This window comes from Capricornis sumatraensis, chromosome 6 (genome assembly GCF_032405125.1).
Source record: "Capricornis sumatraensis isolate serow.1 chromosome 6, serow.2, whole genome shotgun sequence".
Lineage (NCBI taxonomy): Eukaryota > Metazoa > Chordata > Mammalia > Artiodactyla > Bovidae > Capricornis > Capricornis sumatraensis.
Genome location: NC_091074.1, coordinates 46,296,742 through 46,309,482, shown reverse-complemented (window position 1 = coordinate 46,309,482; position 12,741 = coordinate 46,296,742). Strand labels below are relative to the sequence as shown.

At 41.4% G+C, this 12,741-nt stretch overlaps 1 protein-coding gene across 1 annotated transcript in view; it reads left to right on the top strand.

Moving 5' to 3' along the window:
- Nucleotides 1–12,741, top strand: part of KDM4C (lysine demethylase 4C) — a 400,505-nt gene that overhangs the window by 28,000 nt on the left and 359,764 nt on the right. Inside the window, exon 2 of the mRNA XM_068973756.1 lies at nt 5,121–5,281. Coding sequence (XP_068829857.1) covers nt 5,138–5,281 — 144 coding nt within the window. The 5' untranslated portion in view covers nt 5,121–5,137. The remainder of the gene's footprint in view (nt 1–5,120; nt 5,282–12,741) is intronic.

Below are 12,741 nucleotides of genomic sequence, written 5' to 3'. Positions count from 1 at the left end.
ATATATCAAAAGCAATATGGGCTACAGATTGACATTTAGCAGGAAAACATCAGCTTTAGTTTCTTTTTTTATTAACAAATAGAGATATAGTATGAGAATAAGGAGAGTGGATGTTAAGGTAAAATTTTTCAGGAAAGAGGCTTGGGCCAATTATCCAAGTATGAATTAGTGTTAGAGTTGTTTTTTACTTGATGAGAAGGATCTTTATTTCTTTAAAAAAGTTCTCAGGGTACTTACTATAAATGTGATTATTTGGTTTGATTGATCTTAAAAACAGTGAAGACCAGCTTTGTAGAAGCAAAATAGCAAAGTTATCACAGATACTGTAGTCACTCACTTTGGGGACTCAGTCTCTATAGAGATGTAGCATAAAAAAATGACTATTGCGTCACCTTCAGCAGAAAACCATAGAGATGTTTTTGTAAAATATAAGTCATTCTCCAACTAGGAAGCATTATTGCAAGAGCATTTTAAACCTTTTCTGCCTGGCTCAGAGAAATAAAGGTAAAAGAGAAGAGGGGATTATTTGGTCAATAATATCATGATTTGATTAATAACATTGATTAATAATAACATGATTTAGTTCTAGTAACAATAAGTTTAATAATTATAAAGATGGATTAGAAAAAACTCAAGGAACAGAATATTTATGAACTAACTTTTAAGCTTAATGAATGTATGTAGGCAATCCAAAAATCAACTGAAAATGGTTATACATGTCCAAAAATGATCAATATCACTAGTAATCAAAGAAATGAAACTTAGCAGCAGACTTTTTTAACTGTCATATTAGTAAAAATTTGGGTGGTGAGATTAACATCAAATCTTAAAATAGTTTAATGTTTTAAAGTTTGTCACATCGTATATTTACTCTGTAGACTGAAGAGGTCTAAATGTAGGCTGACTAGGTCTTCTGTATATGTACCTGATTTAGAGGTAGAACTAGTTTTGTGAAGTCAGGAGTAGTGACATTAGAAGGAAGCAAAGTTTATTTCACAGACCAATTAGCAAACTAGGTCAAGGCGGAGGTTTGATTCTGATTGTTACAAACTTGCTGCGCATCTTAACAGTCTCATCGCTTCAGTTTCTTGTCAGAGTCATTCTGTCAAAAATCTTGATTCCTCTGTTTCTTACGTCACGAATTTTGTTCAGAACAGCTCTGCAGTCGAACCACTCCTCACTGCCCACCCCTGGTCCAAGTCACCGTTTTAGTTTGCCTGGGTTCGTGTAAATTGCCTCCATGCTTCCAACCTTGTCCTTTTTTGATACAGCAGCCAGACTCACCTTCTCTGCTTAACATCCTCCAGAGCAGTTATCTTAGAAAGCAGCGTCGTCGTCTTGGTGGGAAAAGCGTGTTAGAGTACCCAGAACATGAGGTATGAGAAGGGGAAGAAGCTCAAGATTACTTTTCATCTCACTTAGTAAACACCAAACTCCTTTTCTCCCCTCTCACGCTTGCCCCCACCACCTCTCTTACCATCTTCTTCCTTGCTTACCACACTCAATTCTTCTTTTTTTAAAACATATTTATTCATTTGGCTGCATAGGAGTCTTAATTGTGGCATGCAGGATCTTTAGTTGCAGCATGTGGTTTCCTGACCAGAGATTGAACCCTGGCCCCCTCCACTGGGAGTGTGGAGTCTTAGCCATTGGGTCACCAGGGGAGTCTCGCCAGGCTACTTCTTGCTGTTCTTTGATGAGCCCAAGAGGCTTCTTACACTTGCCTCAGCCTTAAATGCTCTTCTTCCAGATATCTCATGGTTTATTCCCTCCTTCAGGCCTCTGAAAGGCTTCCCTTGCCCACCCCGTGTGAAGCAGCTACCTCTCCTCTCTGCACTCTGTGCCCCTGCCCTGGTTTACTTCTTCATAGCACTATTACTTATTTATCGTCTGTTTCTCCCCTCTACTACTGTTACGTGTTTTGTTTTGTTTCATTCTATCTTGAATGTCTGCCCACCAGTCAGGCACTTAGTACCTAGTTGAATGATCAGTTGAATTTCCAGTTTCTTCTTTAGCGGTTTCTCAAGCTCTTTGCCTAGAGAAAGAGGCAGGGCTTGTTCTTCATCTGTGGGAAAGTAAGGCTGCCTTCCAAGTGCCAGACGTTTCTACAGAGGTGCTCTAGGGGCTTCTCCTTTCTCACTGCTCAGATTTTTATATTCTATTACTCTTTACCAGTTAAATGATTTCTGTTTTCTAAGTAACTTTTCCACATTAGGGACCAGTGCTTTCCTTTTTCGCACATTTGGTATCATTTAGTGTGAATCCTTTAGTAACATGTTGACATTTATTCCGTCATTCAGCTAGCAAATAGTTATTGCAGCAGATATTACGAGCCAGGCCAGGTACCAGACTAAACGCCAGGGCTTAAAGAGACGGAGAACCTGCCTTCCCCTTGAGGAGCTTGGAGTTCAGTGTGTGGTTGCAGGTGCCATTGGGACAGGCAGCTGATATAAGAGGAATGCTGAGAGGGAGGTCCAGACACACAGGGTTGCTCACCTAGGCCTGCCCCAGAGGGTTGGGAATCTCAGCAGTGGACAGGAGTTTGCCAGGTGCGGAAATAGGTAAACACTGCTCCAACAGGAGGGAATAATTTGGGCAAGGGCATAGCGAGCTGTACTTGTTTCAGTTCAGTTGCTCAGTCGTGTTTGACTCTTTGCGACCTCATGAATCGCAGCACGCCAGGCCTCCCTGTCCATCACCAACTCCCAGAGTTCACTCAAACTCAACATCCATCGAGTTGGTGATGCCATCCAGCCATCTCATCCTCGGTCGTCCCCTTCTCCTCCTGCCCCCACTCCCTCCCAGCATCAGAGTCTTTTCCACTGAGTCAGCTCTTCGCATGAGGTGTCCAAAGTACTGGAGTTTCAGCATTAGCATCATTCCTTCCAAAGAAATCCCAGGGCTGATCTCCTTTAGAATGGACTAGTTGGATCTCCTTGCAATCCAAGGGACTCTCAAGAGTCTTCTCCAACACCACAGTTCAGAAGCATCAATTCTTCGGCACTCAGCTTTCTTCACAGTCCAACTCTCACATCCATACATGACTACTGGAAAAACCACAGCCTTGACTAGACGGACCTTTGTTGGCAAAGTGATGTCTCTGCTTTTCAATATGCTATCTAGGTTTAAGCACAAATCACTGAGTCTTACTGAAGCATACAGTAAAACGTGAGTCTTCCCAAGTGGCTACTGAGCAGGTAAGGAACCCGCCTGCTTATGCAGGAGATGGTAGGTTTGATCCCTGGGTCAAGAAGATCCCCTGGAGAAGGGCATGGCAACCCACTCCATTATCTGTGTCTGGAAAATCCCATGGGCAGAGGAGCCTGACAGGCTACATGGGACTGCATGTAGCCCGTGTAGGCTGCAAAGAGTCAGATATGACTGAAGTGACTTAGCACGCATGCACTGTATAATGCAGGCTGTGACAGTGGACACAGCCATGATAGTTCTTGCAAGGGGCCTGATCTGGATGCTTCTAAAGGGTTCTATGTATCCTATGTAGAGGTGGGACTTTGATCCTGCAGCCCAGGGATTTGGGCCTGTGCACCTGAAGGGATGGGGCTGGTGAGGTGGCCTGAAAGTGAAGTGAAGTCGCTCAGTTGTGTCCAGCTCTTTGTGACCGCATGGACTTTAGCTTGCCAGGCTCCTCTGTCCGTGGGATTCTCCAGGCAATAATACTGGAGTGGGTTGCCACTTCCTTCTCCAGATGAGGTGGCCTGGAAGGCTTTTAAATTGCATGCCTCCTTCCTGGGGCAGGGAGAATACAGGGTATTTTCTGTTAGGTATTAATATATCTCCATGCAGATTATTTTCTAGTTTAGAATATAAATTCCTGAAGGGTGACAGGGTTTAATTCTGGAGTAGCTCATTTCCGTCACATACACTTTGTGAGATGGAGGCTGATTTAAACCTTCAGTGCATGATGATAGTGGAGCCCTGAACTGTTACCACCTCCTGTCCCCTTGCATGCTTCCCCTTTATCTACTGCATCCCTCATTTCCCACCTTCTCTTTTTGTCAGGCAAATTGAATTTATTATAAAAAAAAATGAGAAAAGGAAACTTTTGTTCTGAGAGGATTAGGTGTTTGAGCTGTCAGATGCCAGGCGCTGTCACTGTGTATAGGTGGGATGTGCGGGACTCCTTCCTGAGGCATGCGTGCCCATGCTCCTCATCTCGGCACGTGGTGGGCACATGGTGTTCCCTTGCCCAGCACACAGTAGGTGTTCAGTAGATGTTTGTGGAAGGACTCACCCTGTTCTTTGACAGCAGGATTAAGTCTGCGTTTTCACAGCGTTACTACTACCTACGTTTCTACTTTGATCTCCTGAATCTTTTCTTCCTGAGCTCTAGACTAGCTAACCTCCCTTCTCCGTCCCTGCAGACTTCAAATATTTCCACCACCTCAGACATTCTTTCTCTCATCTGACAAACTTCTCTGCACCTTCTCATAAGGCCCAATTCTGCCCCTTTCCAGGGAAGTCATTGCTGAGTAACTCAGATGAAGTCAGTTACCTCTTCCTGTGTATAGTTTTGTATTGAAGTTTGCGGCCTCCAGACAGTCAGCTTGGAAGACAGCTTTTCTTTACTCTTGTGCTGTATAACCTCCTATACTGTGCCTCCAGCAATTTAGCCTGGTGTCTGGTGGTTTCGCAGATGGGGGCTGGTTTGTAAGTTATTACAGGAAGGCATGTCATGGTGACTAGAAGCACGCCTGAGTAGGCTCTGTGCTGGGGATGTGGAATAGTATCCATTTACCTCTCAGCCTGCACCAGGCCTTTCCATAGGTACATAGATGACCATCTGTTTTAGAGCTGGTTCCGGAAACTTGCAAAGTTAGAAAGTTCATTCTTTCTAGGAAGGACTCTGAGGAGGAGACCAATGTAATTAGGTCAGCAATTTCATGCCAGCAGTAGGAGCTTGGGAGGAGTAACTAGAGGCAGTTTTTCTTTTCAGGAGTCCAGGGAGAGATGAGGGAGTCTCGCTAACAGGGTGGTAGAAAGGAATGGTAAGTAACTAAAAGAGTTTTTGCTGGGGAAGCTTACCCACTATTTGGGAGGAATGACCACTGACCTTACCACACAGAAACTCAGCACTGATGCCCACATCATCTTTTCTGTAGAGACTGCTTCAGCCATCATGGAGGTGGCCGAGGTGGAGAGTCCGCTCAACCCCAGCTGTAAGATCATGACCTTCAGACCCACCATGGAGGAATTCCGGGAGTTCAACAGATACCTCGCATACATGGAATCTAAAGGAGCCCATCGAGCGGGTCTTGCAAAGGTGATTATCTTCAGATGTTTTTAAACCAGAAAATGATCATTTGGCCTTTCAGTTATACTCTTAGTCTTCTTGATGTGGGAACTTGTTTTTTCCAAAGGAAGATACTTGCAAAATCTTTGTTCTTATTAATCCATGTGGAATATTTGATTTCTTCAAAAAATAATTATCTTATTTTTCTTTCAACTATTTGTACTAGGTTACATTCTAGGGCTTTAAGAAAATAACCATACTGAACCAAGAGTGATTCCCAGAAACCAGAGAGACCCATGTAAGGGTTTCAGAAGTGAGAGCATGTTCATAGAGTTCATTAGTTGCTCACAGAGTGCAGGTATTAACCTGAAGCCTGAGTACTGCTCTGCTCCCTCTACCCTTCTCTTCCTCTTTGTCCCTGCTGCTCCCTGCTTTCTCTTCCTCCCTCCCTTCTTCATTCTTTCTGTTTTAAAATGTAACAGATTTATTAGACATGATTCATGTACCATACAATTCACGTACCATATAATTCACCCATTTAAAGTGTGCAATTCAGTGTTGGTGTTTTTTTTTGGAGTGGGGGGTATATTCACAGAGTTGTGCAACTATCATCACTACCTAATTCCAGAACATTTTCACCACTTCTCCCTAAATAAACTGTACCCTTCAGCAGCCATTCTCTATTCCCTGCTATCCCCTACCCCCTGCCTCTTGGCAATCACTAATCCGCTTCCTTTCTCTTTGGATTTGCCTCTTCTATTTTCTTTTTAGTTATTTGTTCATCACATGTGGAGAATGCATACTCTGTGCCAGGCCCTATGTCAGATGCTGGGGTGTGTGTGTGTGTGTGTGTGTGTGTGTGTGTGTGTGTGTGTGTGTGGTGTGTGGTGTGGGGAGGTGAGGGGACAGAACAACTGGAAGCTAATATACTAGTGATAGCATTTTAGGGGTGAGATGGGGGACATCCAAGCAGAGATCTGAAGGATATAAATGAAAGTCTTTTTAAGATGTAGAGTTAGAACGAATATTAAGTCCAGAGCCCTGGAAGCTGACCCGAGCTTCATTACGGCTTGTCCAGTCACAGGAAGGCATGGGTCATTCTATTCCAAGTGCAGTGGGGAGCATTAACAGGCTTAAAGCAGAGGCAGGAGGACCCGGTGGCTGCTTGTTTGCTGGCCGCTCTGTGTGGCTTGCGGGCTCTTAATTCCCTGACCAAGGATGGAACCCAGGATCCTAGCAGTTAAAGTTCTGAGTCCTAACCATTGGACTGCCAGGGAATTCCCTGTTTATTTGTTTTGTTTTGTTATATTATTTTGATAAGATTACAATGGCTTCTACATGAAGAATGAATTTGAGGGGGAGTAGAGCAGAAGCAAGGAGTGCTGTCGGGGGTAGTTGTGACTACCTCAGGATCATAGGCAATGAGGGCTAAGGCACCGAGGATTGCATTGCAGGGTTGCCCTGTAGCTGCAGAGTTAGAACTTCGAAAGAGAGGTTGTCTAGGTTTGACCTTAACCTGAAATTAGTGTATCTTTCTGTGATGGAAATCTATTTCAATGTAAAAATTTCTTCGGAAGAATAGATTTTCTTGGTACTTACTTAATTTTATTATTGTTCTAAACGTTATGTTTATTATTAATGGATTTCTGCGGACTTGTCGACATCACCACATGAATTCCTGAGCTCCAGCAGAGCCTTCCCTGCTGTGGCTCATCGCGGTTCTCCTTGAAGCCCCATCTCCGTGGTGGGCCCAGGAGCGCTGAGAGGGGCTGCAGAACGAGCTTCCAGGCTTGCACGGCTCGGTGTTCAAGTCCTCTTCCTGTATCTGGATGCAGCTGTTTGTAATGCTGGACTGTTCTGGCGTCTGTGCCTTGCAGTCTGTTATTTTTTTCTGTGTAGTTCAAGTCACTGCTGGATAAGGTTTAAAATTCAGGGATATTAAGCTGAGTGGATTAGGGGTGGGTGAGACAGACAAAAAGAAGATAAAAGTTTATAGTGAATTTCTCAGATATGTTATCCTTAGTTTAATCTTTTCATTAGGTTAGCTCTCAAAGATCCCACTTTTGGAACCTTAACACTTGTAGGTTATCTTTGAGGAGAAAAAAAACATGTTTAAGTTGAAGAGAAGAGAATGGTATTTCAGAATCATTTGGCACACAAAATTTTGATCATAAACTTAAAATGAACCAGCTAGCAAGGTTTGGGCTTTATTTGGGCAGCAGGGAGCTGGGGTGGCTGTCCTCTTCTCAGGGCTCTGAATCCAGCCCTTTGTCCTGTAGCTCTCCCTCTTTGTTCCCTGAAAACATATACCTTACTGGGTTTCCTTGGGATTAGTGAACATCCCATGGCTAGGGGCACGTTTAGTAACGTTAGAAAAGAAATTGGCAGCTACCCCCATGAGGGTGCTGGAGTACAGAGAGGACGTCTGTGCCCCTGTGGACATTCTCTGACAGAGCAGGGTTAATGAGAACTACAGTTAATTTTCTGAGTGTTGAACCAGACACCAACCTGAGTCCAGATTCTCTTTATCAAGTGAGATTCATAGACAAAGATGGAGATAGTGATTTGATATTCAGTAATTTCCTTTTTCTTATACTAGGAATACAGTGAACTGTTTTTTAGTCACTTTTGCCATCTTTTACATCAGGTCACAAAGACTCAGTTTCACCTACTTTTTTCACCTCAGTTTCACCCTTCTTTTTCTGGAAGTTGAAGCAATAGCAAATATATAAAACTGCACCAAATAAAATCAAATTGTATACATTAAAACTCCATTAATGTTGCTATTTGTTTTGAGGGCTAGCGCTGGGGAAGAGAGCCGTCTGTGAAATTCTTTGTTAATGCATCATTTAATGAGTTGGTCTTAATTTTTGATTAAGATCAATTTGATTGGTTTGAAGAAAGTGGTTGAATAATAGTGACTTTGACCTCAGATTACAGTCTGCCTTAGTTGGTAACATTTTTTAGATTTATACTTATTTAATGTCCTCCCGACCACCCCCTCACCCCCGAGTGAGAGGTTTGATACTGTGACTTTGTACCTAGAGTTGTTGGTCTAATTGGGAAAGTGAAAAAATGACAGTGTCCTTAAATGTAAGGCTTGTACTTTTTTGTGGAGAAAGGTTATAATGAAACATTATTACATGAGGAATGGCCAAATTCTTCCACAGCAGTATTATGGACATACTCTGTCCTGGACCTGAGGTTATCATCTAGAGTAGAGAGCTTCAAGAGTAGCGTAGAGGTGGCAGATAGCTGTCTGTGTCCACAGGTGCCCAAAGATGGGAGAAGCACTGCCCTTCCTCCTCGTGCTCCTTTCTCAGTTGGTCGGTGGTAGTAATGGCAACAGAGTTCAAGATCAGTAATGCAAATACAGATTTCAGTTAGATAATTTTTACTTGTATAGGGCCCAAGCTGGGGTTGGGGAAATATTAATATAAAACATATATTTCTATTTAGATATAGTCAGGAAGGTAAACTTCAGGAGAAATGGGTTTCCTTTCTTTAGAGTCCTTACAAGTAAAAGTTTAACTTTTGAGTATTTTAAAGTCCTAAGTATTATATATTGTGCTTCCATTTCCTATGTGAGAAAATACAGTGTGTTAAGATTTAAAATTACAGTTGAAAAATAAAAATTTTGTCATAGGCCTGAACTTTCAGATTTTTAAAGTTTTGTCTGAACACTTTAAACTTTAATTGGAGTAAATGAATACAAGTTCAGAATAATTATGAAGATAATATTTAGATTTTTGTAAATGTATTGTGTTATTTAACTTTAGAGAAGAAAATTTGCTACAAAATGTTTTTTGGATGAACAACTGCCTGTTTTTCACAACGCTGGAAAATATTTAACTCTAAACATGATGTTGGTTTTGATTGTAGATATATTTCCAAGCAGGAGCCTGAATAAATATGTGCTTTATTTTTTTGAATAATCACATTCATTTCTGATGAAGAAAAAGTATTTATAAAATTCTTCATTACTATCCTTTGCCCTTTCAGAATATGATCAAGACAGTGTAAGTACGTTTATCCATTTGGTACGGTTGTCCACACTCTTAAAATATTGAGTATGTGTTCTCAGTAGTGTAAAGTGTGAATGTCTCTGGTGCCATTTTAAACCAACATACCTTAGAGAAAAATCAAATGTGTAATATAACCTTATTGCTGATGAAAATTAAATTAAGTTTAGAGTTTAAAGATCCCCCAATCTCTTTTTTGAGTTAATATTCATTTATTGGCAGAAAGTGAAGAGGAACTAAAGAGTCTCTTGATGAAGATGAAAGAGGAGAGTGAGGAAAGTGAAAAAGCTGGCTTAAAACTCAACATTCAGAAAACTAAGGTCATGGCACACAGTCTTATCCCTTCATGGCACAAAGATGGGGAAAATGTGGAAACAGTGTCAGATTTCATTTTCTTGGGCTCCAAAATCAATGTGTATGGTGACTGCAGCCGCGATATTAAAAGACGCTTGCATTTTGGATGAATAGCTATGACAAACCTAGACAGTGTATTAAAAAGCAGAGACATCACTTTGCAGACAAAGGTCTGTATAGTCCAAGCTGTGGTTTTTCCATTAGTCAAGTATGGATGTGAGAGTTGGACCATAAAGAAGGCTGAACACTGAAGAATTGATGCTTTCAAACCATGGTGCTGTAGAAGACTCCTGAGAGTCCCTTGGACTGCAAGGAGATTCAACCAGTCCACCCTAAAGGAAATCAGTCTTGAACATTCATTGAAAGGACTGATGGTAAAACTGAAACTCCAATACTTTGGCCACCTGATGTGTATAGCTGACTCATTGGAAAAGACCCTGATGCTGGGAAAAATTGAGGGCAAGAGGAGAAGGGTGACAGAGCTTGAGATTGTTGGATGACATCACCGACTCAATGGATATGAGTTTGAGCAAACTCAGGGAGGTAGTGTTGGACAGAGAAGCTTACCATGCTGCACTTCATGGGATCACAAAGAGTTGGATCTGACTTAGTGACTGAACAATAACAACAACAAGTCTTTTATCGATTGTGTAACATTGGCCAAGTCACACATTCCCTGACTCCAGGTTTTCTTATCTGATGAAGCCTGACTCAGAACCTTTCACAAAAGTCAGTTGCAGGTGCAGTGTAGATATAAATGTGAAAGACAAAAAATAAAGCTCTTAGAATACAAAATAGAATGTATGCATTCTCTCAAGTAGGGAATTATATTTTTTTAAACAGAAGATCAAGGCAAAAATGAAGAAATTGGATTATATTAAAATGTATGACTCTTTGTGATCCCATGGACTATACAGACCATGGAATTCTCCAGGCCAGAATATTGGAGTGGGTAGCCTTTCCCTTCTCCAAGGGAATCTTCCCAACCCAGGGATCGAACCCAGGTCTCCCGCTTTGCAGGGGGATTCTTACCAGCTGAGCCACGAAGGAAGCCGAAGAATACTGGAGTGGGTAGCCTATCCCTTCTCCAGTGGATCTTCCTGACCCAGGAATTGAACCAGGATCTCCTGCATTGCAGGCAGATTGTTTACCAACTGAGCTATCAGGGAAGCCCATATTAAAATGAAGAACTTATATTTATCAAAAGATACAGTTAAGGAGAACTAAACTAAAGAACTAAAGAGCCTCTTGATGAAGGTGAAAGAGGAGAGTGAAAAAGTTGGCTTAAAACTCAACATTCAGAAAACTAAGATCATGGCATCTTGCCCCATCACTTCGTGGCAAATAGATGGGGAACCAGTGGAAACAGTGACAGACTTTATTTTCTTGGGCTCCAGAATCACTGTAAATGGTGACTGTAGCCATGAAGTTAAAAGGCATTTGCTCCTGGAAAGAAAAGTTATGACCAACCTAGACAGCATATTCAAAAGCAGAGACATTACTTTGCCAACAAAGGTCCGTCTAGTCAAGGCTATGGTTTTTCCAGTAGTCACGTATGGATGTGAGAGTTGGACTATAAAGAAAGCTGAGCGCTGAAGAATTGATGCTTTTTGGAGAAGACTTTTTAGAGTCCCTTGGACTGCAAGGAGATCCAACCAGTCCATCCTAAAGGAAATCAGTCCTGAATATTCATTGGAAGGACTGATGGTGAAACTGAAACTCCAATACTTTGGCCACCTGATATGAAGAACTGACTCACTGGAAAAGACCCTGATGCTGGGAAAGATTGAAGGCAGGAGGAGAAGGGGACGACAAAGGATGAGATGGCTGGATGGCATCACTGACTCAATGGACATGAGTTTGCGTAAACTCTGGCATTTGGTGATGGTCAGGGAGGCCTGGTGTGCTGCAGTCCATGGAGTAGTCACAGAGTCGGACACAACTGAGCGACTGAACTGAACGGAACAGTTAAGGAGGTTGAAGGGCAAGTTTCAGGGTAAGAAAAGATATTTGATATATGTACACACACACATATATATATATAGATACTTGCAAATGTACATACCCAAGAATAACCAGACTCTATGCAGAAGTCTATACATTAATAAAAAAAGGCTGACAATGCAATAGTAAAATGGGCAAGAGGCTTAAATAAATACTTTTTGAAAAAGGGTTTCTATAGGGTCAATGAATATATGAAGAGATTTCTTTAGTTATCGGAAGATGCTAATCAAATACCTACTTGAGTACCTTTACACATCTACCAGATCAGCACTACAAAGCGATGCTGAAGATGTGGAGCAATAGGGACTTCTCACACGTTGCTGGTGGGACTGTGAAATGGTACAGCCACTTTGGCAGGAGTTTGGTAGTAATGATTAAATTTGATCTGTGCATATCCTGTGTCACAGCAATTTCACTGTTAGGATCTCTGCATGGGTGTGTATTTTAGAGAACTGTGTGCTCACATGCTGCAGAAGGTGCATACATCTATATTAATAGCAGTGTTGTTTGCAGTTGCCGATAATTAGAAAAAAACAAGTGATCACGAAATAGTTATCTCTTAACATAAATATTCATACAAAGGCATACTAAATAGGAATGAAAACCAACAAACTTCAGCAACCTCGGTCATTGTGTTTGAATCTCACAAAAACATCGAGTAAAATAGAAAAGATAAGGAGTGTGTGTGTATATATATATACACACACACACATATATATATATGTTTGCTTACATTTCTATACATTTAAAAAACTTGTTAGGGTTGCATACACAGACATCAAACTATAAAACCCAATAAGGAAATGAATACCATAAGTGCCATGATAGTGAACACTGTGAGCAAGAGGGGGATGTGTGTAGAAAAGGGTACCAGGATCTCTGGGGTACAAGCAGTATCCTATTTCTCACATGTGACAGTGGATACTCTGGTGTTTGCTTCATAATAACTCACAGAGATACATATTTGTGATACATATTGTGTACATTTTCTGTATGTGTGCTATCTGTATTTTGCAATTAAATTTTTAAAAACTTTGTCTTAAAAAATTAAGACAACTTCTAAAGGTAGGTAAAAGCTATAAACCATTACTCAATTCAAAACTTTGTTCT